Raw genomic sequence first — 27,587 nt, forward strand, 5'->3', positions numbered from 1 at the left:
CTACGGAGTAGAATCGTGATTATACCTATTTTTGTACCTGGGAGGACTCCCCTCTGGGCTTGCCCATGGTTGTCCTCCACTGTGTCCCTGGTATTACACTGCCTCCAGGCGACGCGACCTTTTTTTCATTGCTATCTTGGGCTTGCCCGGGACGCGAAGAAGGAAACTGTCTTGCCATCCACATTGACGAGGCATGCACGGCACTCATGGCTGGATCGATAGGTACAGTACCAGTACATGCATGTTCCGCGACTTCGGGTCGTGCCTTCCTATCATGACTCCTGGTAACCGAGACGTCAAAGGTGAGTCCAAGACCAGGTGGATGGAACATTGCGGAAAGAATCCATAGAATTATTCCAATCCATACACCTCGACATCTAGCTATGCCACAAACCTCAGTCTGCCAGTGAGTGCAGTGGCGGCGATGGCTGGTACCAAAACTCTTGAACATCCACTCCTTGAAGATCAGTCCTTCGATGACCCCCTCCATGCAGCCGAGTACGCACGTCGAAATGGCCTGACAGTCGATGTCTACTGTGACCCCTTCACATTTCCCCCAGCCCTATTCAAAGCCCTGGAGCAGGAGTCGACGGATTCTAATGGTTTAACGCCATGCAACGACTTACCAGACATTTCCCTTCCTTCCGCGACACCTATTACCGAGCAATGGGAGGTATCCGGAAATGCTCTGAGATCCCTGAGAGATGTCTGCCAGAGATATACCGAGGTGGAAGTAAAGGACCTCACTTTTCAGACCATTCAGCACAACGCCGGCAATGCCCGACGCTTGAAACTGGAGCTCCCCGTGCTTCGAACTGACCATGATATGGATTACCGGGCGTACGTTCGAACCGTAAATGCTGCGCGAGATACCCGCCTCCTTGACAGCCACCTGCCACTCGAGCCAGCCAATACTGAGAAGGATGAAGGGCTCGAGTTCCCCGCCAGAGTGTATCAACTCGACCGTCAGATTACGAAAGCCGTGGCCGGAGAAAGACTTGAGATGACGCGAACTACCTTGCAATGCCTGGCGGGGAACTTGAAATCGGACTGGACAGATGAAAATACGCGACAACTGCTAGAGATTGAGACGGATTATCATGGAGTGTGCCAGCCCGGATACGTTTGCCATCGAGTGATGACTGACTCCTTGACCTTGACCAGATCACCGCTAAACAGCCACCTACGCCTCCCATTAGCCCGAGACATCAAGCCAAAGAATACTACATCCCGGACAACGACGTCTGCAAAGTGCCGATCCTGTCAGACGCCAGCTCTCGGCTCAGCGAGGAACTGCAAGCCATCGAGGAGAGGATCTTTGAGTGCGACAACGACTCCTGGTTGGCCGACGCCCAACTACTCGACGAGCTCGAAAGAGGCCAAGTATCGGATTTGAGCGTCGGGCTGGGTCCAGTGCACGAAATGTCCGACTTGAAGGTAGAGGTGCCCTTGATGCCGCAAGACAAGGATGACGAGGACCTCATACGACCATCAGCGAACTTCGGAGATTTCAAAGATTGGGTAGACCTGCCCGTCTCAGACTCGGATGGCAAACTCGACGAAGTCAGGTGTGACGAAGAGCTAGGACAGATACTTCAGGACATTGAAGCCAGAACCATGATGTCAATCGAGCAAGAGAAGTTGCAGCCAGTGGATGCTACTGCAAGGGTACCTGTGCCATTAATGGACTTCTCAATCCCAGATCCCGAATGGAACGAATCTCGATGTGATCCCAAGATGATGTTCGAATGGATTCGCACCCGTAACTGGGGCGGCGCTGAGACACCAGTATGGCCCGGAAATAGGTTGGTTGAGAGCAGGATGGTCTGGGTGCCATGGACACAACGCATCCCCACATTCTCATCGGAGGAAAAGATCAAGGCCAACGACATTGTTTTAGAGGCATATCTTGCACGCGCGGAAGATACAGAGGTTCCCAACAGCTCTAATTTTGTGTGGAAGCGACCCGGCCTCGCCGCTCTTGGAGACGACGAGGATGACGACGAGGACGATGAGCTGGAGCCTGCCCTCAACCAGCTACCGCCAGTAGAGGAAGATCTCATGATGGCGGTCAAGAGGAGAAAACGACTTCTCGATGAGCGAACCGATGGGCTACAAGCACCCCAGAAGCCTCCTAATGGTTGCAATGCTGATGGCAAACCAGCACTCTTGATCGGTGACGAGCCAGGCGCAGCGTCTAAGCTGTTAGACAACTATATGGAACTTCATGCCCCCAAGAAACCTAAACTGACACACAGTTCGTTCTTTAAGCCGCCGAGAGAGGACCCAGTCCTGCCTGTCAAACCTTCAGGCGAGACTGCTCCCCAGCCAGACACAACTTTACGAACCCTGGCCAATATGCCATGCCCACAAATCAACCTCCCCGGTACGCCGCTCAGACTGATCGCCTCCGTGTCCATACCTCGTGGTATACTCCGCCGCCTCGAACAGCTTCTCTCGGGCGCGGAGCTGATCGACAGGGACTACAATGCCTACAACTCGTCCATCTGGCTCCCAGGTTCCGTCTGCCGGTCCGAAGTCACCTCGCCCCTGGCGGACGAGGCAGACTTGATCGTCTCCCCATCAACCGGCATCCTCCTTACGACCATGATAAAGGTCAGGCAGAAGCCTCTGCCGGGAACAAAAGGAAACTCGCCCCTCTACAGCTTCATCGAGAAAGTTAGCGTGCGCTATGAGAGGCTCATCATAGTTGTTTCTGAGGGTCTTGCGTACGATGACATGGCGACGGCTGGCTTGCCTCCCGCCGATGCCATGGCGCTCGCGAGATTTCAGGGGTTCGCGACTAGCCTGGAGACCCAAGCACACGTCTTCTACATTGCGGGCGGCGAGGAGAACCTGGCAAAATGGACGGCGCATATGGCCTGCCGGTACGCCGCGGATGCCGCTACCCGGCAATATCTGCTCCAGCGGGAATCCAACTGGGAGCTGTTCTTACGCCGTTCGGGTATGAACGTGCATGCAGCGCAGGTGGTCCTGGGCATGTTGAAAGATGCAAATACCGTGATTGGAGGGCAGCGCTTCTGCGGCCTGGCTGCTTTTATCAAGATGTCGGACGTCGAGAGGGTGGCGAGGTTTGGGAGGATCCTGGGAGGGACGTGGGTCTTGCAAAGAGTCAGTAGGGTTATCGACAGGGACTGGGATCAAGAATTGGGTGCTGGGAAAGGTGCTGGCTGTTTGCCTGGTAGAGGATGCTAAATGTGGGCTTTGAAGCGGATATGTTGCTGCAAATACTTGATGCCTCATACCAAGGGATCTGATGTTGGGAAAAGACACTGGCTGCGCAATTACTGGCTGCAAGCAGGATCTGTTATGACATGGCTCGGAAAATGATGCTGGATTTGTAACTCACTCATAAGTGTCTGTGAATCGCATATCGCATACATCCGAGGTGCTCACTGGTGAGATCTATTTACCTTATCGACTTTGGTTCCGACCTCGCTGCAGTGCTGTAATCACATTCCTGACTCTGGCCAATTCGGCTCAATGTCTACTTCTTCTGATGTAGCGGCTCCAATGCTCCAGATCTTCAAGGAGCCATCCTGGACCTCGACCCCAGGCTTTAGTCGGTAGTCCCGGTCCTCGCCGTGGGAGGAGGCATTGCCACTATATCCGTTGCTGTCGTCACTGTCGTCGCTATCGTCGCTCTGACTCTCTTCCCCCGAGATCTTCCATGACCCCGAACAGGTCGCCATAACGGAGCCGCTCATGTGCATCGCCGTGCTCCCGACGGCGGACCCATGGGCCTGCCAGTCCCACGCGCTCCGAGCGTAGCCCTCCTCATTCCCGACTCCTTCCCACACCATGACAGTCCCATCCCTGCCGCCGGCCCAGACCTCGAAGCCGCCCCGGTCGTCTGAGCCCGGGAACACGTCGCAGGTCATGCGCTGGTGCGTGTCCGCATCCCGCCCCGCGAGCCACCCCAGCAGCTTGCCCGTGACCCGCACGTCGTACACCAGCATGCCTGACGACTTCCTCTCGTTGACGACCAGGTACCTCCCGCACGGCGACCACGCCACCTGCAGGATCCCCGCCCCGCCGACCCCCCGCCCAGCGGCGGCGCCGGCGCCGGCGACGCACCAGTTGGCGACGCAGGCGCCGGCGCGCGCGAGGTCGTACAGGCCGAGCCAGCGGGTCCACGTCCCCGCGGCGACGAGGCGGCCGGCGGCGGGGCCCGGGTCCGGGTGCGCGGCCAGGGCGGAGACGGCGCCGCGCATGCCGACGCCGCCGCCCTTGGCGCGGTGGCGGGTCGAGGGGATGGTGGGGAGGCGGAGGAGCGGGGCGGCGGTGCCGGAGCCCGAGGCGGAGCGCGTCGCGTCGAAGTAGGCGATTAGGTTCTTGGTGCCGGCGAGGAAGTGGGTGCCTGGGCTGGGCCAGAGGAGGGAGAGGGCTGGGAGGTAGGATTCGGTTGGCGGGTGGATTAGAGGGTAGGTTGCGATTGGTGGGGGTTGGGGGTGCTGGGGGTGGCGGTGAGCTGGGCTGGGGGGGCCGTGGTGAGGGTCTGGCGTGGGTGAAGGGGAGGGGGAGTCTGACGACGTGGGAGGGAATGCCTGGTGTAGCTGGATGGGGTGGTCGACTGCGCCGGTTAGGATGACGTGGGTGTAGGGGTTAGAGAGAGAGAAGTAGGGACATGGTGCTATCGCATGGGTGGATTCGGGGAGCAATATCGATCCCTGAGCCCGGAGCGGAATTGGACCGTCTTCTCTCGGTTGGAGTAGATCTGATGGGACCACATAGCTGTTCACTACGTTGTCGGAAGATGAGGTGAAGATGGTGGTGCCATCTGCGGACCTGGAGGATGATCGGTCAGCACTCTTCGTGCATGTTATTTGGGGGAGCTGGGGAGCTGGTGAGCCGGATTACCATTGAGCACTCTTGAAGAATGAGTCCGCTGGACGAGCGAGGTCTTCATGAGGTCGATCACGGTGGGTAGCCTGGTCCGTCGTCGAGGCTAGAAGCCTGGCCTGGGGCCCTTTGGCCAATTGGTCTTCCATATTACGGTATAGGTAACTGCCACTCTCCAAATGGTATGCTTGGATTACCGCCTAGTAAATGGCCCCGATCCTCGCTGCCATCTTTCGCAGATTCGGTGTTATGTTGGGAGCCGTGACTCGGTGAGCCTTGTAGGCTGGTGGCCGATGGCCTGATGGTCTGTTTGGGTCTATGAATATTTCGGTTCCACCCACATGCATCGAGAACCTTAAAACAGACTTTCCAGGCCCCTTCAGAATGAGGTCGATCGAACCATCACAGGCCAAATTAAGTTGGCTGCTAGCAACCCAGGTGGAAATGCTAGGGAGACGCTAACATGCAGGGTAGTGCCTGTACCTACATAATTCTTGGTGGAGTCGGCGCGGCCTTGCAGCTGTGGGGCATCGCATAACGTCACATCTGCGGACCACGTCGACCAACCAACAGAGCTAGGCTTCCACCCCGGACTTCATGATCCATCATCGCTTGTTCGTATCAAGGAAGCGCTGCCTCCCTCAACAACTGATGGTATCCTCTGTATCACCGACCACGATGGATGCAAGCAGCCACACCCTTGGTTGAAGCTACCGCGTCCTGAAGCCAAGGCATCCATCCGCATCCGGCGCACAGCGCTGCAACCCAACCAAGCTAAGCTCCGAGCAGCTGGATCAGGCATCTACCGACCTCCCTTTGACAAAGCCACCTCCGGCGCCCCTTCGACGCTTCACGATCCCCGAACAGCGCAGATTATTATAATGGAGGCGCTAAAGATGGATGATCTCTGCGCAGACCTACGACAGCCCAGCTTCGTCAACCTGGTGGTGTCCATGTAAGCTCGACAATCATGATGGTGGATATTAAACAACAACGGCTAACACCACCTGCAGCCTCATCCTTGTCGGCCTCTTGATTAGCTACCTCCCTCAGATGGTCAGGATCATCTCTAGAGGAACCTCCGAAGGCATCTCCCCGTACTTCATCCTCCTCGGCACCACGTCCGCGACCTCGGGCTTTGCCAACATTATCCTCCTTCCGAAGTCCCGCCAGGATGTCGCCTGTTGCAAGGAGCTGGAAACGTTCAACTGCGTTGCTGGGCTTTTGGGAATTGCGCAACTGGGCGTTCAGTGGATATGCTTCACATTCATGTTCGTCACATCGGAATAGCTACTCGGACCCCTGCTAACATGTCTTGCAGTTTCGTTCTTTTCCTCGTCTTTTTCCGATATAAAACCTCCAACGTACCGGAAGAAGAGCTTGGCGGTGATGCCCCGCGATGGCAGACGGCCTTATTCGTCGCGACTCTTACCCTCTTCCACGGACTTCTTGTCATCGTCACAACGGCCGTGATAGCAACCGTCGGCCCGCAGCACCTCTCTCTGTGGGCCAACCTTCTCGGCGCGATGGCTGCCGCTCTAGCGGCTGTCCAATACATACCCCAAATCTGGACGACATACTGCCTCAAGCACGTCGGCAGTCTGAGCATTCCCATGATGTGCATGCAGACGCCCGGAGGGTTCCTCTTCGCCGGAAGTCTGTTTGCCCGTCTCGGATGGGACGGATGGAGCTCGTGGGGTATCTTCCTGTTGACCGCTACGATGCAAGGCATGCTGCTCAGCATGGCTATCTACTACGAGCTTCGGTTGAAGAAGGACGAGCCTCCCAAGTCGCCGACACGACCCAGGTTGCACCTCTCCGCCAACGGTTTCGATGATGACACCCCCGGGCGGTACACTTCGCATCCGGAGCACTACGCAGATTCGCCGGAGCAGCTGTCGCGGATACTCGACAGGCAAGAGAGCGATGCTGCCGCCGAGACGGCGCCTTTGCTCCGGCCCGGCGGTATCGGCGATCCCCACAGGAACTATGACACCAATCGAGGCTAGAAGAATCGAAAAGTCATTCCATATTGAGGGGGCCGGCCTTGGCATTTGTTTCTCCAGGTAGAGCGGCCAGATCACCGGGTGCGATGGTATTTTAACCGCTTGGCGAATTCCTTTCACTTCCTTTCTGGCCGGGTATTCTGACGATATAAGTACCTTACCTTTCCCCTTGTACATATATACGGGGGTGTGACGCGGGGGACGGCGTAACAGATTCTCCTTCTCTAGGCGCATGGGCATGCCAGTGCCAGGGAAGGCAGGCATGCCCGATGTTACGGCGTCTTTCTCTTTTCCTTCTAGATCTCGCCAAGGAGAGGGATGTTGTGGCGCATGATGGTTGTCCCCAAACCGGATGCATATCTCTGCATCTGAGGCAGACGATGATGCATGGATTACCATGCCGGGGCAGTCCGCTGCGTACACCAGGCTCCCCAAAGCACAGGAGAAGCACCTCTCTACATATTAGGTAATTGTCATCTAATCTTGATCCCTGTGTTTTTGGAGTGGCCGGCTTCGCTTAAGCCGGATGGAAGCCAGTTCCGCCTCATTCAAGCATGCCAGCACGATGCACGCACGCACGCACGCACTTAGCTGTCTGTTCATCTGCTGGAGAATGTTGGCAAATGCTTCGGTGACACAGCCTCAGATGAAGTAATATTACTAGACGACAAATTGTTAGCAGTAACTAATAAGTGCCTTCCATTCCTCTTACCTGGGGGAGCTGGAAACCGTTGGGACCTGCCAGGAACCGGAACTGATGCCGGCAACAGACGTTTCCGACAATTTGAGCTCAGAGGTACGTACTCCAATTCGAACGCCCCATTCTCTCCTGAGGAAGCGTGTGTGCACGGACGCATAACCACTCTTTTTGGCTGGACATTGGTCGCATAATGTTAAAGCAGCGCCCGATACACCTGGGACAACAAGCACTCATTGATCGACGTTTCTCCATAAACACCCCAGACTCCTAGTGTAGCCTTCTCGAGACTGTGGGGAATTGTGATCGATTCCCGTTCCCAATTCCCACCATGCGCCGGCGAGCCCCCTGATCCCAATTTCTACCCCAGAAAAGTCATCAAGGCGACTGGTGGCTGGCTATGATAATAATCGCCACGGCGACGGGGGAATCGCCGGGAAATTCCACTCGTTCAACTGCCTAGGTAGGGGTCCAACTGGTCCTCCCTGCCGGCGTTTTAACAGACATCAAACGCCCTCGGGCATTTCTTCCTCCGCGTTGGACTGAACCACAGGGAGCCTTTTTGCGGAAAGACGAGAGATACCTTTCTGGGCCCAGAGACGTGAGGTGTGGCGCAGGAATGCAGAACATGATCTACTTACCTGTAACAGCGCAGGTCGGACTCAACTCGTCTCATGTGGCATGTGGCACTTCCGTCTTTCTTTACCCGCCCACCCAGGCGGGCGGCCCAGTCTCTTGCTCTTGCATTTGCCCACAGCATTTCCGAACCTTAACCTCCAAACCACTCTCCACCCCCCCACCCTTCTTTTCTCCGGCTGCTCTTGCGGTCGATCATGTCGATGAAGCCAGCGAGGGACAGCCCTGGGGGGTTGGCAGAATAGGTAGTGCCGGTCGCTGCGCATCCCGTCCGAGACTGGGGGATGAGGTGGGTTTCCCCCATATGGTTTCCCGTATAAGGAACGTCATGCTTGCCCCCTCGCCCACTTCAACCTTGTTCTGTTTGTTTTGCTCCTGCAAAACCGCCGTCCTCTGTTTCTTGTCCCTCTCTTCCTTCCTTTTCTTTTTTTTCAAATGATCATGCCTGGTTCCCTTTGCATGTTTCATCCAGACTCTCGCTCCTGTTGACAGGACGTTCATTTCTTCTTCGACGATATATCGTATTTTTCTTTTCTTTCTACACCTTCCTTAATCGCTAAGTTCGGACGATGCCACTCATTATCAGGCAAGGGGGCGGAGGAGGTGGAGGTCCTCCAGGGTTTGGAAAAGGATTTGGACCACCAGGGAATGGAGGGCCTCCTGGGTTTGGACCTGGGAAGGGTGGCTCTGGAGATTCTCAGGGGTCTGGCGGAGGGGGCAATGGAGGAGGTGGCAATGGAGGAGGTGGCAATGGAGGAGGAAACAATGGAGGAGGTAACAATGGAGGAGGTAACAATGGAGGAGGTGGCAATGGAGGAGGTAACAATGGCGGAGGTGGCAATGGAGGAGGTAACAATGGCGGAGGGCCTCCTCCCAACTTTGGAAAAGGCGGAGGAGACGGAGGAGATGGAGGGAAAGGAGATGGCGGGAACGGAGGTGGTGGTTCTCCTCCTCCAGCAAAGTCAAGCCCGCCGCCTCCGGCAAAGACTGGCAACGCGCCGTGCCCCGGGGCCGACGGGTCCGCCATAGGCACATTCCAAAAGTTCAACCTTCTTTGCGGCTCGACCCTATCCGGAGATGTCCTCGACACGCGAGACGCGACAGACCTCACGACGTGCGTCGACATGTGTTCCTCGTTCCACCCAAGGTGCGAGGGCGCGACTTTCGACGGGAAAACGTGCAAACTGAGAGCGAACGTCAAGAAAGATCAAGCAAGTTCACAATCAAACACTGATGCGGGAATTGCCATATTCCCTACAGCATCGTCCAACTGCCCAACGCTCGGCGGGTCGCAGACCAACAACAACGGCAAATTCGACACCTTCTGTAACGTCATCGTCAACGGCAAGGACATAATTCAGAACTTTGCGCCGACCTTCCAAGACTGCATGGGTCAATGTGCGGGAACCACCGGGTGCAACGCCGTATCCTTCGACGCCAGCATGGCGGGCGGGTTCAAGAATTGCTACATGAAGACGGGGGTGGTAGCGAGCGACAACGTCGCGAATCCGAACAGCGATACCGGCATCTTACGGCAGGAAGCCTCTGACGACGGACCAGCGCCGGTGCCGGTGCCGGTGCAAACAGCCGCTCCGGTAAGTCCAAACTCGGTCCATGACCGTTGCACACCCGACCCACTAACAAGAGTGTAGGCCCCCACGCTGGTACCAATAGCCGTCCCCGACAGAGCATCATTCTTCACACCACCGGCGAGCGTCAAGGGTCCCGTGACCACCGAGACCATTATCTCAATAATCACCTCGGTCTCCATCTCCTCGAACGTGGCCGTCACGCAGATCCTCACCATTCCCATCACCACCGAAATCCCCCTCCCGCCCGACAACAGCGCCACGCCCAGCGAAATGACATCACCCTCAGACCTGGACTCGGCGGCGGCACTAGGCGAGAGCGGCTCGCAGGCGTGGATCGCGGCCCCGGTAGTGGGCAGCGTGGCGGCGCTGGTGGTCATCGCCGTCATGTTCATCATGCTGGGCAAGCGGAGGCGCAACGGCGGCGGCACTGGCGGCAGCGCCCGAAGCGGCAGAAGCGGCAGAAGCGGCAGCAGGGCCGGCCCCGCGCCGCCGCCGCCGTCGTCGTCGTTGTCGTTGTCGTCGCTGTCGTCGTCCATGCGCAACTTCTTCACGTCATGGCTGCGGCCGGCGCGGTCGGGCAAGACGGCCAACTTCTCGTCCGTCACGGGCAAAAAGTTGCCCCCGCCGTCAAAGAGCAGCATGTGGTCCGGCATGATCGGGTCCTGGCGGCCGGGCGGCGCGGAGAGGCTGGACGACATAGAGGAGAGCGCGGATCGGACGGAGAAGGTGCGGGAAAGCATGAACGGGCTGGGGCTGAATAGGGTGGGTTGAGGGGAGAGCTCTATTTTCTCTTATGCAATTTCTTCTGCCTATCCGGCGACGAGGGTGTACATGGCATGGTATCAACTAAGATATTCAAACGCCGCGCCGAGGATATTAGGATGGACGGATAGAGGGTTTGATCCCGGCGGGATTCTAACGCCTTTGGTGGAGTTTGAGAGGGATACCAGCATGTAAACACTCATGCAATCACCGTGTACTGTACAATGAACATCTACTTTTAGCTACTTTGTCTGCTATCAAAGTCATTCGCTTTTACTTGGGCCGCCCCAGGGTGGTTGATTACACATGGTGGTTGTCTTGACTCTTGAGGGCAGGAGTACGGGGGGGAACCTGGAATGACACTGTAGGTAACGGAATAGTAAGCAATAGGTACCTAATCTGCAAATAAGGGGGTACCCACGCATTGCATGTCGCAGTAAATATGGAACGTGGGCTCGGTGGGTTCCTGCATCATGCTAGTTCCCCGCATAGATCGCACTTCAAGGGCACGGTCTTTGCGCCTGGCTTTTGATTGGCCACTTGCTGACCAACGAACACTTCGCCGTCAAGATAGCTTCTGAAAGTTCACATTTCCTAATTGCCCTATTCTCAACGTCGGGGAGCATCAGCATCGAGGAGCTTCTCTTCTTGTAATATCTTTTTTCCTATAGACTGCTGTGCTGGCAAGATTGCCGTCTTGCCGTTTTCCCATTCTTTGTCGGCTTGAAGCTGGTCTTGGGACTCGCGCACCCTCCTCCCCCCACTCCCCCATTTCCCCGGTGCCGCGGCTTTTTTTATCATCGAACAATGACTATCTACAGCGCTGTTCCACCTCCGCCTGAATCGCCGCCGGCAGCGACGGCTTCCAACGTGCATCACAAGCACCAGCTATCGAATGCATCCACGGCAACCGTCGACATCGAGGCCTGGACCGTCTCGGCTCTCGAGGCCCTCAGCGTCTCCCCCATTGCCCGGGGCACAGGCAATCCCTTGTCAATTCCCCTCGACGGCCACGGCAACTCTCAACCCCCCATCACCTCGGCCGGTGATGCCGCTCCCCGGATGAAGCTGCGCAACGTGACCCTCGACGTCGACACCGGCGGCGCGACCATCACCCCGCCCCGCCGTCCGCCGTCGCGTCGCGACAGCATGCACCGCCGCGATGCGCTCCTCAAAGGCAAGGAGGGCAGCCGACAGCGGCGGCGCTGGGAAAACGGTAATGGAACCCCCCCCCCCCCCCCCCCACCCGCCAACCTCTCCCTCCCGCCATCATTCTGCCGCGTACAAACCCCACCTCGAGCAAGCTAACAAGCCATTGTCCGTCCTCCCCCTTGCCTCCCCCGCAGACCGACTCGTCCACATCCCCAACGTAGAGCCACCGCTCCCCGCCGACTGGAACGTCGGCCCCACCCACCCGGTCCACCACGTCCCCTACCAGCTGGCCCAGTTCTGGGACAAGGGCCTGCGCGAGCGCGTCGAGGAGCGCAAGGCCGCCTTTTCGTCGCGCCGCAGGGCGGGGACGGGGGCTGGCAGCACCGGGGCGGCGGCGGCGGCGGGCCGCGTCCCGCGCGACCTGCGCGCCACCGCCAAGCGCACCCCCGCCGTCAAGGGCTGGCTGCGCGTGCTGGAGGAGCCTGTGCGGCGGTTCATGGTCGAGCGCGGCGTCGCTGTCGAGTGTGCGTCTGCGTCTGCTGCTGCTGCTGCTGCTGCTGCTGCTGAGGAGGCCCGGGGATTGGAGGACAATGCGGACTCGGATGACGAGCAGATCGTCTTCGTGGGCAGGAACCGCGGCTCGAGGGGCGGCGGGAGGAAGGCCGCCCCAGGTGGTGGCGACGTGGGGCAGGTCATGTTGCTTGATTTGCCGTGCGACGATGAGAGCGCGGCTTTCAAGTATGTCTTCCCGACCGCCAGTTCTTCTTTCCTTGACTGGGTTGTGGCCGGATACTTACATTTGGTCGCAGGCGCTGGCTTACTCACTCCATCTCCGGTTACTACGGTCTCGAATCCACCTCGGTGTCGATTGGGAGCCCGGCGAGGAGGGTCGTGTACATCGGCATCAAGCACCTTCGGCGCAGCTTGCCTGCCAGACTGGAGCTCCCGCGACCGCTCTGGGAACTGTTTTGAATCGCCTCTAACCACATCTTGTACACATTTGGGGACTGTAGACAAAAATATTAAAAGTTCTGTCTTTGTCATCGCCAGCTGCTATGCTAATAAAACGCTCGTAGATCCCAGCGCCGAACTTCAGTCCATTCATTGCCCGGCCTTGAATTCTAGTGCCAGGATAACCTGTATGAGTGGGATCTCTCGTGCCACGGCCCCAATCAAGTCTCTACTCTGGCCCTTCGTCCGGAAACGGCCAAACTCCCCGTCCGTAGTCAATGGCAGACTTGGGCAGAATTCAGTGAGCGGCAGGCCTTCCTGTTCAGCTGCCACTCTTTCCCATCGCGTCGCCGTCTGGCTATGGGTCAAACAGATCTTGTCCCGCTGGCCCCCATCCAGAGCCGTTCATGTTATCCGGTCTAGTAGGCAGGTATCCAGGAGTTGATGTTAGCCTGATTCTCCTCCCCAGAGTACCCATACATCTCTCTCTTTCTCGCCTTGGAAGCCTCGGCTGACTTTGGTAATCTGGTCAGACTGGCTTTCCATTCATTTTCTCTACCCACCCACGTCTCAGTGTTGGCTATCCACGGACAGCTTGCTCGTTCCGTATAAAAAATGCTGAAGTGCGTCCGGCCGTCATTGGTACTGCTGTTAACATGGTAACTTATCACATATGACCTCGGCCCTAGTAGTCACTCACATATCCCAGGTCAGGTGCCTTTGAATCTTATTAGTCAACTTGCAAGACGGGTAGCATCTTCAGGGGGCGTACGCGTAAGGGTGGTACGGCGGGAAGACAACGTTCCAACTCCCGACAGGTTCTTAGCGAAGCCTATCAGTGGTATTAAGGACCGGTTGGGTTTACAAGACTTACAGGACCGGCTAATTGAATCAAAGCTATGGCAGTCTTAGGACAAATTACGTAGTGCAAAAATGACAAAATTCATCATGTGAGTGCGTGCTACCTACCTACACCAACGCGATTCCCCGTGGTAATAATACAGTCGGTGCGCACAAATACAGAGGAACAAACATGGCTCATCGTGGGACACTTCTTTTCTTTTGAAGATACAAGCCTTAGATTGAGCCGCTGACTAGAAGACATCCCCCCGCCAGTATGTATGTTCCAACCCTCGCCCAAGCCTAAGTAACGCTGTTATAATAAAAGGAGAGATAGACAGAGAGAGAAAAAAGGGAAATACAACCCAACCCAACCCAACCCAATCCCAAGAAGACGCGTCACGCTTCCACCCAACCCTTAGGCGCCGAGGGCGTTGTTGAAGGCGTCAGCGGCAGCCTGGCCCTTCTGTGCCGAGGCGGCGGCCGAGGCGGCGTTGCACGAGGCGACGGTGTCGGCCGAGGCCTTGCACTTGCTCGACAGCTGGCTGCAGACGAAGTCGCTGATGACCTTGATGTTCAAAGCCGAGCCGTGGTTGAAGTCGGCCTGGTTGACGGCCTGGAACGACGCCTCCTTGCGCCCGTCGAGGCCCACGGCGAACTGGATCGCGGGCGAGCCGCACGAGCCGGTGTTGACGGCCCGGCTGACGCGGTGCTTGCGCGAGACGACGGAGGAGCGGCGGGCCTTCTGGGCGGCCGCAGCGGCCTCGCACTGCTTCTGCTGGTCCTCGCACTGGCCGGTGCCGCCCTGGATCTGGCCAGAGTTGGCGGCGGTGGAGCAGGCGTTGTGCTGGACGGAGCAGGAGCGCTGGAGAGCGGCGCCGATGTTGAGGAAGGTGTCGCCGTTGACGGAGAAGGGGCGGTCAGAGCTGGTGTCCTGGATGACGGGAGGGGCAGCACCACCGAGCGCGCCGGTGAAGGCCTGGACGTTGGTGCCCGCGACGGCGGCGGCGGCAGCTGGGGCGGCGGCAGCAGCTGGGGCGGCAGCAGCCGAGGCTGCGGCGTTGTTTTTCTTACCAGCGGTAGCAGCGCCGGCGGCTGCGGACGCTTGACATCCTTAAAGGTCAGCACAGGTCGTACATTACACGAGCTAGTGCGGGGGAGAGCCGCGGTGGGAAAGACTTACCCGCAGCACCAGCGGCACCGGCAGCACCAGCGGCACCAGCGGCACCGGCAGCAGGGGCGGCGACGGCCACATTGGCAACGGCAGCCTTGATCTCGGCCTCGGTAACGTCGGGGACGAGGAGGTTCTGGGAGATGATGCAGCCAACAGGGTCGTCCTGGGTGTCACAGGTGTTGCCAGCGCCAGTCGGGTCACCAATCTATAAAATCACCGTTAGCTACATCAAAGCTTGAATAGGTTGGGGGTGTTGTGTTCACTAACAGTGCCAGGGGCAAAAGTGCCGGTCTGGATGGCGAGGAGCGGGTCGGCACCGAACGAGGCCAGTTGTGCGGCGACGGCAAGGGCGATGGCCTTGTTGCCAGAGGCCTCGGGGGATGCGGGGTCCTGGTGCTGGGTGATGGCGGCGATCTCAGGGTTGACGGCGGTCTCGTTGCAGAGGACGCTGGCGAGACCGACGCTACCGGTGTTGCGCTCGAGGGCGCGGAACATGACGGCGTTGGCCATGCCGTTGATATCACCAATAGCCTTTGCGTTGGTGAAGGCCTGGTCGGCAATGATCTGCTGCAGGCAGTCCAGGTTTGCGACGTTGGGGGCACCCTCAGCAGCGGCCTTGTTTCCCAAAAGGGCGAAGACGCCATCCTGAATCTCGAGGGGGTTGTTTAGCCTCAGGGAGTCGGTGACAGTGGCCAGAATGGCGTTGTGAGAGTGCTCCTGGGGAACCTCTCGCTTGGCCATCCTGCTGTAGACGGGGACATCGCGGGCCGAAGCCAAGCCAGCAAGGGCGATAACTGCAGTCTCGTACTTCATGATGTCGTCGAAATCGTAATGATCGAATAAACTTTGTATAAAAGGAGGTCCGGCCTAGGGGGTAAGAATATGTTTACCGAAGAGAATTAAAAAGAGCGTAAAAAAGTTCACAGAACTACTGAAAGAAAGCAGGAAAGAACGAGAAACGGTGCCAAGAATGAGTGGGGACTGAAGAGAGAAGAAAGGAGATCCTATTGAGGGAGTAGGGCGGCCACCATATATATGCGCATGAGAGGACCAGAGGGGATGCGAGTGCGTGTCACGCGGCGGTCGGACTGGGAGTTGTCGTCTCGTCTCATGGGGCGAGGAGCAAGGATCCTTGACGCCTCGCTAAGAGCCATGGTCCGCCGATCAGGATGGGCGGCCAATTGATGCGACAAACAGACCCCAGGCAACTGAGCCGCTAGCCTGGAAGAACGATATCGGCTAAGATGTACTCCGGAAAGGACTGCCTCACCAAGGACCATCCCAAAATGCTCGAATGGGATTTGCGGTTTGCCCATCCTAGAGGGGTCTAATTGCCTGTGTTGCCGCAACGCAAGGACCGCCCTCCCCCTGGTCTGATACCAGGGCTTATGACAGGCCCTTGTGTGTGCCAGCCCTGGTCGCGAGGAGCTGTCATGTTTGGAAGCCCAAACGGCTTGACCTCCATTTGGAGACATGCCTGCTCAACGAATAGCAAGCCGCGTGCAGGGAGATCTAGGCAGGTCTGCAGCAGGGACGACAAAGAAGTCGTCGAAAAGTCGATAGCATCTAACGAACAGCCATGTCGGAGGGTTTTGCGGATTTCAGCAAACACGGTGGTTAGTTAGCAAGTCCAGCCTGGCCTGGTGGTGCCAGTGCCACCGTGTGTGGGTGCTTGGAAGCATAGCAAACCCCCGGAATCCTGCCCCGAAATTTGGCTGTCAGTGGGGATGGTCTGGCACAATTGGAGACTTGACATGGTTTGGACGCCGCTGCCCAGACTAATGGCTACATTGAGCCCGATGCTCAACAAGGTACTCCATTCGTGTAGTGTTTGAGACAGGAGTATGTATTGTGAGAGATCAGACGGAAGGTGAGACTTGAGGTGCCTCATTGCGGAGCCTCACCCTGTAGAATTGATGTGAGTGGCTGTCTACCCGAGTCTTGGGGTTCAGGGGTCCGGGCGTTGTGCCCGCCGCAACGTCTAAGGCCCCTGTCTTGTACCACCCAATGAAACCCTACCAGATTCCGGTTCTCTCACCACCACATTTCATTAGAGGTTAAACTTGGGCTACATGCCAACGAATTTTCGTTGTTTGACACTTACCCATCGTGGATTTCCTCTGACAAAACGCTCCTCGGCTGCTCGATCAGACGAGGCGAGATGACGAAGGTAGTCCAGCAAAGGTACGAAGCGGCCAGGGCGAAACATGCTCGGTCCGGCAGGTATCCCAGCCTGACCCAGCTCTCGTCTGAAGTGGCCTTTTGCTGCCTTCGGCCCTTTGCGAAACCCCGTGACCAAAGCGCTGGTGTACCCGTCTCTCTTCGCCACGAGGCATGCAGCTACCATAGCACAGCGCCGCGAAATCTGACTTATAGGGTATGTGGCTAGGTTCTTCTTTTCGATTTTAGCGAGATTTGAAGGGATCTCGCCTTCAAACCGGCGGAGATGCCAAACGCCTCGTCGTCTTGGGCGCCAGCTCTGTCCTTGTCTCGTCTTCGCTCAGCCCAATTGTTACACCATTGTGTTTCCTACAGCATCTGTCCCTCCGGTTCGTATGGCCTGTTTGACACCTGATGTGGCATCAGAAAGGCGCTCTGGAAACATTGACGATCGTGGCGGGGGGGGGGGGGGGATGATGTCCACAAATGTCCACTTCTGGGGTCAACTCCAAAAACCCCAACGCCGCTCGCTTCCCAAGATCTTTCTTGACCTGGGTAATGTTTTGTACACCGGCGGCGCATATCGCGAATAAGGTGTCCAGCTCACGGCATGACCACGGCGCGGCCCCAATGCTAATGCCAATGCCTATGCCTATGCCATTCCCCAGCTGGTGCTGGCCATGATTGTGCCTGCATGAACGTTCCGCCCGTGAGCCCAGTGATCGGCACGCCAAGTAAAATTAACAAGACGCAGCCACCAAAAAAAGGCGGTACCCATGAAAGTTGCGTCCTTGGGAAGGACGAGTCGACCCAGGTCCTGATGTCACCGCCGAGCAGGCAGGAGGACGCAACGGAGAGGGGACGATCACTGTCTGCAGCCTGGCCGCAAGATGGTGCGTGCGTGATCGGAATTTGAGTACCGTCGACCCGCCGAGTCTGGAGCCGAGCCACCGGCTGGGTTTCATCGTCTATCCGGTCATCATGCCCGCCCACCTCCGCCCTGATGCCTCGAGTTTGAGTTGGCGATCAGGACGTATTGCTTGGGCCGTTCCATAGGCCAAAATGGGCCAAGCCACCTGGTTGCCGTCTTCTGGGAGGCCATTCCTAATGGCCCAAAGTTAAATCTTAAGGTTATCGTTGTCAATCATCGCCGAAACTTTGACCTGGCTAGAGTCAGCAGAGATGTGCTCTGTTCGCAGCGGTCCATGGATACTGGCTCGGTTGAGGCAGAGCAGAAACACGATCACCAACGCCTGCAGGACCATCCAGAAAGCAATCGCCTCACCACTGACCAGAGAGAGAGACATGGGAAACATTTGAGGAGGTACTGATGTTTCGATGCTCATGTGTTTTGTACAATGGCATTGCCAAGGGCACGTCTAGGAATGCCCCAAAAAACCGGACTCAACACACCCCTTTTTCTCCTATGACGTCTATAGAAACCCGTCTGGCTCAGTCGAGAGGAAAAGGAATAGCCCCATTATTATCCGTACATGTCCACCTCTTCACCGTCTAACCAATAACCAACTTGTCCTCCTCGGGGAAGTCGTATTCGGGGATCTCGAGGTTGAGAGGAGCGGGTCCTTTCCTGATGCGGCCAGAGATGTCGTAGTGAGAACCGTGGCAGGGGCAGAACCATCCACCGTAATCACCAGCCTCGCCAATGGGCACGCAACCCAAATGTGTGCAGACGCCCAACATGACCAGCCATTCCGGCTTCTTGACACGATCGTCATCGGACTGGGGGTCTCGTAATGCCGTGATATTGACCTTGTTGGCCTCGTCGATCTCCTCTGCCGTTCGATGTCGGATGAAGACGGGCTTGCCTCGCCACTTGATAATGACCTACAGCGATGTCAGCCACCCAGTTCGCCTCTTGGCGCTACCATGCTCATTGCCGGGGGGGTTTTGAAGCACTCACGTTCTTGCCCTCTGGGATGGTGGCCAGGTCGACCTCCACCTTGGCCATGGCCAGAACATCAGCCGAGGCCGACATGTTGACGAGGAATTCTAATCGGGTCACACTACGTCAGTTTGACAACTCTGGCAAAAAGGGCATCCTTGATTCTTCCGAAGACGCCATCCCCAACCAGTGGGCGAGCATGCCGAACCAGAGAGTTCGACAATGGCGATGCAGACAGAAGCTAATCGGCCCCACCATGCTAGTATCTATCCTCCTCTTTCCCCTTCCCGCCTCCCCGCGCAGCCCCGGAGAATGTAAAAAAAAAAGGAACTGCCTACTCACCCTGGATGGTCGACTTGGCGCCGGCAGCCGTGATGGCGCCCATGGTTCCGACCATGAAATAAGAGAACAGCTGGTTCTTGGAGCCGCTGCTCTTGCTCACGTACTTGTCGAAGCTCGGCACCTTCTTGGGCTCGATGACGAAGGGGCTCTGGTAGGTGGACGAGGCGCTATCGAGCCGAGCCGCCGACGTGCTGAGGGCGCGGACGGGCATCGTGCACCGCGCGGTGGAGCGCGCGAGGGCGCGCGATGCGGTCGTGAGAGGCGCCATGACGGGGGTCTGGAGGGGAGAAATTGGGTCGCGGATAGGGTTGGGGGAGCTGGAGACTCGTCGACGGACACGGCAAATTCGTGGGCTGAGGTCTTTTTTCCTCTGGGCCGAGCTTGTTTGAAGGTGTCGATGTTTCCGAGCTAATTTTTTGGTGGCCTGAGGCGATAGCTTTACAATTGACGAACTCTGATTGGCTGGTGTGGGGAATCACGTGATTTAGACCCGTCACTCCGAATCTTCCCGACCAGCTGGTCATCCTTGGTGCCAGGCTGCCAGGCAGACCGTCTTGGAGGTTCCAATTACCTAGGTACCTTGCCCTGAGGGGTCGTCTACTTTCATCCATCTTGCAATTACAAAATACGTACAATGTTGTAGGATGCCGGTGACGTTCCGGGGCGACAGGGCGCACGGAATCTCACTTTCAGTGCATGCGCTTGAGCTCCTCCACGATATTCCGCATGTCTTCCACAGATGGCCCAAGCCCCTGGCAGATCGCCTCTTGGATCTCCTCGTCGACATCCAAAAACCTCTCCAGGAGCTCGCCGTCGAGGAACCGGAAGGGCCCATCGCCTTCCCGCTCCGCATTTCGGAATGCCCGGTAGGATCTGAACTGGACGTTCCCCGGCGTCTGGATAATATTGGCCAGTTTCGCCTGGAAGCGCATCAGAAGGTCCTGGGAGTGCGGCGCAATAGTGCCGAACATGTAGATGGCGCCCTCGACCTGCAGTCATTCCATTATTAGCCTCCCTTGTCTTCATTTCCGGTCCGCGGATGGATTTCTTACCGTTCCCAAGAATGCCCTGGGGATGATCATGGCATTCGGGCCCGTCTCGACCGAGATCTTGCGGATCTTGTTCACCATCTCACCGAGATTAAATTCGCTGGTCATCTCCAGGCGTCTCCTGTCTTCGAGCATAACTGCTCCTGGGTTTCGTCTCAGCACCATGAGATTACCTTGGGCATCCGCCTCCAGCCAGGATTCGTCCTCCACATGGCATACCGCAGTACCCCATGCCGATTGATAGTGGCGTGCCTGCTCAACGAGCTCGGGAGGGTTGCCGTCCTTGCCGGGAACGAACTCGACTAATGACACAGACTTCATAAGGTCTGCTACCCCAATCATGTTACCGTTGATGGTCAAGTCCACCGGATATGTTGACGGGCGGTATGAAGCGAGTCGAATTAACCTTCCTGAGGCATTCGAAGTCTCTTCGTACTGGCTGACGACCACAGTTTTGGTCAACCCGGCGACAATCTTGCCATCCATGACCCCGAGGCACCGGCACGCTCCCTTCAACTCATGATTCACAATAAGATAGGGGCTCCGGTCCGGGTCGACCCCGAGGACTAGAATTCGACCGCGAATGTCGCTACTGGCGCCGACGTCGGGGTCCGGTAAGAAACTGGTACCAACAATAAACCTTTCCGCCAGGTTGCCGTAAGCATCCGGCAGTTCTGCCCGAATCACGGACTCCACCAACTCGACGGCAGACGCAGTCTCGAGTGGGAACGGCTTCCCCAACTTGTCAAAGACAACCTCGTCCACCAGCTTGAAGGAACTCCGGATGACCTCCTCGCCGCGGATAAGGTCTCGCCGAATGCAACCGAGGCCAAAGACCTTTTCACTTGGGGAATACGCGATCCGGCGCACCATTTCTCCCATTTCTAGGGGTCGAACGTGAGTCCGCCGTTGGTCGTCGATCTGCGCGATCTTGAGCTGGGACTCGGTGGCCACGGCAATGCAGTCGGGGTATGCCTCCGTGTCGAAGGGGCTGACACACGTGGCATCCTCTGCAGTCGCTGCTGAGTAGACTATTCTTCCCTCTGCCCCATATATCAGGCTTGGATGCTCGCTTGTCGCAAAGACGTTGTAAGTGCCGTCCGGCCGTGGCAGAAGATGGAAGCGGGCTTGCCGGGTGCCCAGGATGACACTCTTCCGGCCGGAGAGGGAGAGGTCCGCTAAAGAGATACTAAATGTGATTACATTGCCATCCTCCATGGCAACGAACAAGGTTGGCCCAGCCACGTCAGGTGGTAATACTTGCGCAACAACAATATCACGCGGGATAGAGGCGCTGTCCTCCGACTTTCGAAGTGCCTCCCCGTGGATCGCCTGCAAAGTCGCCATGTTTATCAGGGAGACGGTCCCGGAGGCCCAGAACCCGACCGCGCCGACATCTTCCAAGTCAGGAGCCACGTGGATGCACGCGACCTGCTCGTTATCACTGATGTCCTTCTGCTGCACCAACTGAAGATCCTCGAGGACGTTCAGCGATATTAAAGAGGTGCCGTCGACGGACAGCAGAAGCCACTTCCTATTCGCCGATGCATTCGTAACTGTCTGGCCGTCTCGTGGCTCCCATGACGCAACCGTCACACCACTCTCGGCGTCGACGAGGCTCGCGCCGGCTGTTGTGACCTGGAGGAGCCGCCCGTTCACCACGTTCGCTGCCAGCAGCGTCTGGTGGCCGAAGTCGAATCCGTTAAACTGCTCGACCTCTTCGACCTCCCCCTCGGGGTCGAACTTAAATATCCGCGTTTCTGTAAGAAAAGATGCGACGAGGGTATCGATCTTTTGAGCACCGTGTGACCTGAGAGAGAACAGCCCCCGGACGTCTTGCAGGTCCGCGAGGATGCCGATATCGTCTAAACCAACTCCGCTGCGGACGCTCCGGAGCGTGCCGTCCTTGTGGACTCCGCTTCCCGTGACGATCCTTGCTTGACCTGACGAGTACTCGTTGCCCATCTGGCTATCGCCTTCGCGGTTCCCCATATCCATAACTGCAAAGTCCAAGATGGGGCCGATGTTGGGGATGACCTGTACCAGGTGCAAGTACTTCCCTGCATCCGAGGCGAAGTCGACCCTCCAGAGCTGGGAGTCGCCGTAGTGTGACCCCACGAAAAGCAGGTCGTCGCCCAGGTAGACCAACGAGCTTGCCCTCGAAGTCTTCCCAATGTAGCTCACGTCGATGTTTGTCACAACAACGCCGTCGCACAGGATCGTGAGGAGGTGCATGCTGCCATAGTCGTCGGCCAAGAAGTAATGCGTCGCATCGTACTCGGCCCAGGCCACGAAGATGGATGCTTCACTGAGACCCGCCTCAACCGTAGCCTTGGTGACTTCGTCGATATATATCAAACGCGTCTCTCCGAGGACGATCAAGCCACCCAGATGTGCCTTGGCCGATGAGGGGTTCCGCACGTTGTGACGCTTGAGCTCTTCCTCCACCTTCTTGACGGGTATCAACATGGCGGCGCCGGAATCGGGTATGTCCATCGACATCTCTCTGTCCCTCAGTGCGTCGAACTTTGACGCCACGGCGTCCCGGTCGTCCGAGGTGAGCCTGTAGGTCGCCAGCTTGGAGTCGTTTGACTCGGAGTCGCTCTGGTATAGGAATGCTATCTTCGGGTGGCCCGTCTCGGTATATAGGAAGGTGCTGGCCTTTATAAACAGCTCGGTGAGCCTGACCTGCTCCATCCACTCCAGCGTCAGGGTTGTCCCTTTCCTCATGAGTAGCCGCATGACGGTGAGGACACCCTCCCAGAGATGCATGGCCATGTACTTCCCCGAGGGGTCCACCAGACACCTGTCCTGACTCTGGGAGTCGCGCATGTGTCTCTCCCCGATATCCTCAAACGATTGCACCGTGTCTAGCTCGTTCGTCTTGGGGTTCCATGCCACCGTGAAGAACTGGAACCTGTCGGTGCCGATGAAGAGGAGGTCGGTGGGCGAATCTTTGGGGCGGAGCTTCTGGAGCATGGAGATGGTGCCGTAGATGACCTTTGAGTGGGCCATGGTCAGGAGACCGTCGGCGACTCGCCATATTTCTATGCGGTTGGCCTTCCTAGGGGTCAACATTAGCATCCTCGAAGCTCGGAATGGAGGGGTAGAGAGCTTTTACGCCAGGACCAGGCTCTCCTCGTCGCTAGAGAGCAATCGGATTTGAAGCGCATGTCTCACGCTGCTCGGCCGGTGTATAGGAGCAATGTAAGCCATATCTGGTCACGGACGGGCGGGCGACGAGCTATCTGACAGCAGTTCGGACAACAGAGGAGCTGCGGGATGCAGCGCGTGGAGATAAGCTCTGATGTTCCGATACTCGGTTAGATGCATATCTAACTCGATACTGCGTACCTAGGTTCTGTCAGCTGGCAACAGGTGGAAGTTGCTGACAGCACCAATTGGTCAAAGTCCTCAATCAGACAATCTCTTTGAGCACTCTCTCGAACAACCGTAGACTTTTCGCGTCAAAGAAGTCCGGGACATATTTACGATAAAGTACTACGAATGGAGAGCCAGCCTAGACTGCTAACACCTCCAGCTGGTACCGACATCGGAAGTAGGCCTCAGAACAGCCGAGACTTCTATGTGGTGAGTCGATTGTTGACGTTGAATGATGACTGGAGGTCCGAGACTGGCCTTGCATGTCACCTGCCTGTACCCTGTATCCCAACGACAATAGCCGTTAGATTCGAGTTTCATGGTCAACTTAGAAGCTCATCCGATCCGCCTGGCTGTATCATCTCTTCTCGGCAAGTTCCCGAGAGGGGAAACAGGGCGAGTTGCTGAATGACGATTCGTGACAATGGTATCCAGAGTGCCAGGCCAAGAAGCCGCCCATCGAGGCACTTGCCCTGTCTGTGAATTGGTGTAAAATGGAGCAACTCAAAGCCGTAGTCCTCGGGTTTGTGATAAGCGCTTGTAACCAAGGGCAAGCTGTAGGGGGATAGTCTTTTAGAGAACGGTCAGGATATATTCGACCCTACCTACGAAACGTCGAATGTCTCTTCTTAATCATGGAATCTATCTAGACGATATACCTTATCACCACTTATCCACTGTAGAGCAACGAACTGTTGAATCCCGGCGAGTTGCGTAGGTTGAGTCAACTGCTGAGAACTATTAGAACAAAGCTCCGGTCAACCAACAAGGGCAACTAAATTTAAAAAGCATGATTCTAACAAACACACCCACCGATTAGCAGTATAAGAAGAAAGAGAGAAACCACCATATGTATATAGTTATCCACCTTTCATGATCACAAGCAGCTCTGGCCCACGTCTGCTCCTTTTCTTGTTCTTTTTCTCCCCTTCGTTTCCATCTCACTCCTGGACAATGGATCCTGTCATCCTGCGAACGCACATTGTCGACGCACTATTTAGCCCCAGATAGAAAAACACCAGGCCAAGGAAATCGGCAAGAAATAAGCAATGCAGATTTGCTGATCCAACCACAAGTTAGAATATAAGTAGTCCTAACCTTCACCCTTATTGTAACTAGAACTTCGCTCTTCACATAGTGGCTGGTGCGCTTTACCTGGATTATCAACATAGTAAGTAGCCTTACAAATTCAGGGGTATCAGATAGTTACCCCTGAGAGTCCCTTCTAGAACCACATTGAATGTATTTCCCATATTCTTTTCGGTTCTCTTTGAAACTGACTGGTCTTCTATTCTTACTTCCGACCTGTCTATGGCAAGGATCTCTATCAGTTCACACATGTGGCCTTCTCGACCTCGTTGGCCTCGAATCGAGAGGCAGGTGTTCCACTAGAGACTGACAGGTTCCGCTTTGTGTTGTTTACCTCGAATCGAGATGCAGTGTCCAACCCGAGACAGCCTGGTTCCGCTTTATGTTGTTTACCTCGAACTCAGACACAATATCCAGGACCTGGAAAAACACTGCAAATATTCTTCCACATCTTCACCCTCAACACGAAACCCATCGCGAGCCTAGAGGTTGGTGGTCCCTTTTTGCCTAGTAAATTCTCCTGAATTCGAGGGCATCAGCCTTAGAAACCTTACCTCAACGGGGTTCTCCCTAGTTGCTTCAATAGCCGCAGTATTGGGCTTCCATCGGAAAGATCTCACCATGCACCCACTTCCTCCGAAGCCTGTCTTTACAGGCTTTGAGAATCCAAAGCCGGCTGGAGAGCCAAAGGCCCCCGGAAAGGTCACTCCCAACGCCCAGGACGAGGACAATAGTGGCAACCTCGACTTGGCCCAGCCGCGTTTTGTGTCCTACACACCCCCAGGTGACAGGTTCTCTCAAGAAAACACAGCCCCGCCACCACCCCAACGTGCATCGGAGATGCAAGATACAGAGATGATGGATACAGAGATGAATAATGAAGATATGGACCTGGGTTCAGAGATGATGGATATCAGCCCTATATCCTCCCCCTCGCCCCCGCCTGCCCCGTTGCCCAATAACCAGTCCATCGTGAGCACGAGCGCGGCCGACGACACCGTCATCGTCGCCAAGATCCAGGGCCAATACCACCAGTACCAGGTGCAGGCCGCGCAGCTCCCCAACCTCAGCGGCTGGTGGTCCCGCCAGGCTGCGGACAACATCCACGGCGTCTACGAGCTGGACTTCGGGGGCACGCTCCCCATGCTCGACGGCCCGCGCGGCGACTTCGACGGCGCCCTGAGGACCGTCCTCGACATCGTCCACCACCGCCGCCCCGTCGGCGGAGCCCCCGACCGCGTCGACGTGCGCACCATCTGGCAGCTCGCGCAGATGCAGCCCACGCTCGGCCTCGCGCCCCGCGTCGTCAACCGCCTGGGCCACTACATGGGCTACTTCGTCGCCGAAGCTCTGCGCGGGCCCGGCCTGGAATTCGGCGACGCCGTCTGGGAGGAGGCCCTGGAGGCCTGCCGGGTGTTCCGCTGGGCCGATTACTACGTCGACCTCGCCGCCCGGCTCGTGTTCCTGTGCGGCACCGCCCCGGGTCCGGGGGGCCAGTCGCTGCTTGTCAGGCCCGATGGTGGACCGCTGTTTTCGGAGATTTGCGGAGAGAAAATTCTCGGTAAGTTTTGCTTCCATGGATAGGGGGGGGGTTTTCCCGATGCCACTGGACGTGTCGTTTTGATGGGCCCCTGCTAATCAACGACCCCGTACTTGGTTCTCCTAGACCAAATTCTCGAAGCTCGCGAGGCCTGCCTCACAGACATCATCAAGGAGGCCGAGGAGGGCATCAAGATCTGGATCCACAGGCTCGCTCTGTACGGATGCGCGTCTTGCATGGCGCTCCGCATGGGCGGCTTGACGACGGCGCTGATGGGCGTCGGCCTCTTCCCCAGTGCGGCCTCCTGGGAAATAACCATGAGCGTTCACGATATCTGCGTCCAGCTGGACGAGGACATGGGCGTCAGCCCGGCCTGCCTGCGGTTCGCCGAGACTTGCTTCCAGTGCAGGGAGCGGGCACCGACTTGGACCCTTTTCCCCATTGAGGATGTCTTGACGAATATCCAATGGGACAGGCACCAGAAGATCCTGGAGCTGATCCCGTATCCCGACTTTGGCCAGACTTGGGACTGATTCTACTTTTTTCCTGCTTCGTTCCTTTCCGTGGAGGTGGCCCTCTGCAAGGGAAATTGTACATGGCGTTTCTGGCGACTGGGGATGCCTATATTGTGGGAATATGTAACTGCTGCTGGCATGGCACCAGAAAGACTTGATCATCGGAGGACCGTTGGAGACTAAGGGTACATACCCGAGATAGTTGTAAAACGGCAAAAGTCACCTCTCTTCCATCCGTTCCCTGTTCCATTCTACAGAGCTCACCTGCTAGGCAGTGTTTCCTGCTTCGCCATTCTGAATAATGACTCTAACCATCGTGACTGGTATTGATCCAGGGGAGGGAGCTAGATTCGGCCTTGAAAACAGGGGTAGTACAATAAACACACAAACAGGTGGGAAACTAGACTGACCATTCATATTATTAGCTGAGGCTCTCAGGAAGCAAGACGGCTCTACAGGCCCCATAAGCTTGCAACATCAAGGGATCCTGGGTAAGCCTTCAAGCAAGTTGCAAAGCCCGTTCCATGCGAACGGGTGTTCGTCTCCTACAATTCGGGGCGTGTTTCTTCAGCGAGACCATGCGACTCCTACTGCTCCTGCACAAACGCTTCGCTGGAGGAGCATGGGACCTGGCTTCTTTAGAATGGCCTCCCCGACAACCCTCGCATGGTTCTGGCCGGTGATCACCTTCCCGTTGACCCCAACCGTCTCCCCCAGAATTACAGGGAGTCCATTCAGCTGCTTGACAGAATTTGATAGCGATCAAAAGGGCACGAAGGCGGCCAAAAAGGCTAGCATGGAGAAATGGATGTCGATCACACCAGCCGATTGCGTCACCCGAACCAGGTAGCATCTCGGGCATGATCAGCAGGAAGGGTCTGTTCCTGCTCACGGCTTGGCGACGATTTAGAAGACGTGAAACACCTTCAGTCGGA

The 27,587-nt window shown here is 56.8% G+C and overlaps 9 protein-coding genes across 9 annotated transcripts; 5 read left to right on the top strand and 4 right to left on the bottom strand.

Annotated features, from left to right (window-relative positions):
- Positions 1-124: 124 nt before the first annotated feature.
- Positions 125-3,424, top strand: QBC33DRAFT_523903 (uncharacterized protein). Its single transcript, XM_060426679.1, has 2 exons — positions 125-1,105; positions 1,165-3,424. Exons 1-2 carry the CDS (start codon positions 425-427, stop codon positions 3,214-3,216), a joined length of 2,733 nt encoding a protein of 910 aa, XP_060287722.1. The 5' UTR covers positions 125-424; the 3' UTR covers positions 3,217-3,424.
- QBC33DRAFT_591900 (uncharacterized protein) lies at positions 3,364-5,012 on the bottom strand (the record flags this gene model as incomplete). Its single annotated transcript, XM_060431665.1, has 2 exons — positions 3,364-4,809; positions 4,882-5,012. The coding sequence occupies 2 exons, from the start codon at positions 5,010-5,012 to the stop codon at positions 3,474-3,476; spliced, it is 1,467 nt and encodes a 488-aa protein (XP_060287723.1). The 3' UTR covers positions 3,364-3,473.
- Positions 5,013-5,357: 345 nt separating this feature from the next.
- On the top strand, positions 5,358-7,064 carry QBC33DRAFT_155886 (uncharacterized protein). The gene is made up of 3 exons (XM_060422196.1): positions 5,358-5,818; positions 5,877-6,134; positions 6,185-7,064. The coding sequence occupies exons 1-3, from the start codon at positions 5,745-5,747 to the stop codon at positions 6,870-6,872; spliced, it is 1,020 nt and encodes a 339-aa protein (XP_060287724.1). The 5' UTR covers positions 5,358-5,744; the 3' UTR covers positions 6,873-7,064.
- Positions 7,065-8,620: 1,556 nt separating this feature from the next.
- On the top strand, positions 8,621-10,680 carry QBC33DRAFT_155890 (uncharacterized protein). Its single transcript, XM_060422197.1, has 2 exons — positions 8,621-9,797; positions 9,855-10,680. Exons 1-2 carry the CDS (start codon positions 8,772-8,774, stop codon positions 10,563-10,565), a joined length of 1,737 nt encoding a protein of 578 aa, XP_060287725.1. The 5' UTR covers positions 8,621-8,771; the 3' UTR covers positions 10,566-10,680.
- A 427-nt stretch (positions 10,681-11,107) lies between these two features.
- Positions 11,108-12,748, top strand: QBC33DRAFT_565670 (R3H-associated N-terminal domain-containing protein). Its single transcript, XM_060430425.1, has 3 exons — positions 11,108-11,772; positions 11,903-12,446; positions 12,518-12,748. Exons 1-3 carry the CDS (start codon positions 11,364-11,366, stop codon positions 12,678-12,680), a joined length of 1,116 nt encoding a protein of 371 aa, XP_060287726.1. The 5' UTR covers positions 11,108-11,363; the 3' UTR covers positions 12,681-12,748.
- Positions 12,749-13,835: 1,087 nt separating this feature from the next.
- Positions 13,836-15,581, bottom strand: QBC33DRAFT_591908 (uncharacterized protein). The gene is made up of 3 exons (XM_060431666.1): positions 14,941-15,581; positions 14,683-14,878; positions 13,836-14,603 (listed from the first exon to the last, which is right to left on the bottom strand). The coding sequence occupies exons 1-3, from the start codon at positions 15,484-15,486 to the stop codon at positions 13,918-13,920; spliced, it is 1,428 nt and encodes a 475-aa protein (XP_060287727.1). The 5' UTR covers positions 15,487-15,581; the 3' UTR covers positions 13,836-13,917.
- Positions 15,582-17,850: 2,269 nt separating this feature from the next.
- On the bottom strand, positions 17,851-19,346 carry QBC33DRAFT_591914 (cytochrome b-c1 complex subunit Rieske, mitochondrial; the record flags this gene model as incomplete). The annotated part of the gene is made up of 3 exons (XM_060431667.1): positions 17,851-18,678; positions 18,755-18,843; positions 19,079-19,346. 3 exons carry the CDS (start codon positions 19,344-19,346, stop codon positions 18,346-18,348), a joined length of 690 nt encoding a protein of 229 aa, XP_060287728.1. The 3' UTR covers positions 17,851-18,345.
- A 178-nt stretch (positions 19,347-19,524) lies between these two features.
- On the bottom strand, positions 19,525-23,407 carry QBC33DRAFT_523924 (mono-functional DNA-alkylating methyl methanesulfonate N-term-domain-containing protein). The gene is made up of 3 exons (XM_060426680.1): positions 23,249-23,407; positions 20,131-23,191; positions 19,525-20,067 (listed from the first exon to the last, which is right to left on the bottom strand). Exons 1-3 carry the CDS (start codon positions 23,341-23,343, stop codon positions 19,768-19,770), a joined length of 3,456 nt encoding a protein of 1,151 aa, XP_060287729.1. The 5' UTR covers positions 23,344-23,407; the 3' UTR covers positions 19,525-19,767.
- Positions 23,408-25,218: 1,811 nt separating this feature from the next.
- Positions 25,219-26,670, top strand: QBC33DRAFT_511030 (uncharacterized protein; the record flags this gene model as incomplete). The annotated part of the gene is made up of 2 exons (XM_060425808.1): positions 25,219-26,158; positions 26,264-26,670. 2 exons carry the CDS (start codon positions 25,219-25,221, stop codon positions 26,668-26,670), a joined length of 1,347 nt encoding a protein of 448 aa, XP_060287730.1.
- Positions 26,671-27,587: the final 917 nt, after the last annotated feature.

Source organism: Phialemonium atrogriseum (genome assembly GCF_030411735.1).
Source record: "Phialemonium atrogriseum strain 8032-3 unplaced genomic scaffold QBC33scaffold_2, whole genome shotgun sequence".
NCBI classification, from domain to species: domain Eukaryota; kingdom Fungi; phylum Ascomycota; class Sordariomycetes; order Cephalothecales; family Cephalothecaceae; genus Phialemonium; species Phialemonium atrogriseum.

Coding starts and splice junctions, on each gene's coding strand:
- QBC33DRAFT_523903 (XM_060426679.1), top strand. CDS start 425: ATGGCTGGTACCAAAACTCTTGAACATCCACTCCTTGAAGATCAGTCC. Junction 1,106..1,164: donor TTGAGACGGATTATCATGGA/GTGTGCCAGCCC, acceptor GACCTTGACCAG/ATCACCGCTAAACAGCCACC.
- QBC33DRAFT_155886 (XM_060422196.1), top strand. CDS start 5,745: ATGGAGGCGCTAAAGATGGATGATCTCTGCGCAGACCTACGACAGCCC. Junction 5,819..5,876: donor GTCAACCTGGTGGTGTCCAT/GTAAGCTCGACA, acceptor CACCACCTGCAG/CCTCATCCTTGTCGGCCTCT. Junction 6,135..6,184: donor TGGATATGCTTCACATTCAT/GTTCGTCACATC, acceptor CATGTCTTGCAG/TTTCGTTCTTTTCCTCGTCT.
- QBC33DRAFT_155890 (XM_060422197.1), top strand. CDS start 8,772: ATGCCACTCATTATCAGGCAAGGGGGCGGAGGAGGTGGAGGTCCTCCA. Junction 9,798..9,854: donor CGGTGCAAACAGCCGCTCCG/GTAAGTCCAAAC, acceptor ACAAGAGTGTAG/GCCCCCACGCTGGTACCAAT.
- QBC33DRAFT_565670 (XM_060430425.1), top strand. CDS start 11,364: ATGACTATCTACAGCGCTGTTCCACCTCCGCCTGAATCGCCGCCGGCA. Junction 11,773..11,902: donor GCGGCGGCGCTGGGAAAACG/GTAATGGAACCC, acceptor CCTCCCCCGCAG/ACCGACTCGTCCACATCCCC. Junction 12,447..12,517: donor GATGAGAGCGCGGCTTTCAA/GTATGTCTTCCC, acceptor ATTTGGTCGCAG/GCGCTGGCTTACTCACTCCA.
- QBC33DRAFT_591908 (XM_060431666.1), bottom strand. CDS start 15,486: ATGAAGTACGAGACTGCAGTTATCGCCCTTGCTGGCTTGGCTTCGGCC. Junction 14,879..14,940: donor GCACTTTTGCCCCTGGCACT/GTTAGTGAACAC, acceptor GTGATTTTATAG/ATTGGTGACCCGACTGGCGC. Junction 14,604..14,682: donor CGGTGCCGCTGGTGCTGCGG/GTAAGTCTTTCC, acceptor AAGGATGTCAAG/CGTCCGCAGCCGCCGGCGCT.
- QBC33DRAFT_523924 (XM_060426680.1), bottom strand. CDS start 23,343: ATGGCTTACATTGCTCCTATACACCGGCCGAGCAGCGTGAGACATGCG. Junction 23,192..23,248: donor GAGGAGAGCCTGGTCCTGGC/GTAAAAGCTCTC, acceptor GTTGACCCCTAG/GAAGGCCAACCGCATAGAAA. Junction 20,068..20,130: donor CCAGGGCATTCTTGGGAACG/GTAAGAAATCCA, acceptor GAATGACTGCAG/GTCGAGGGCGCCATCTACAT.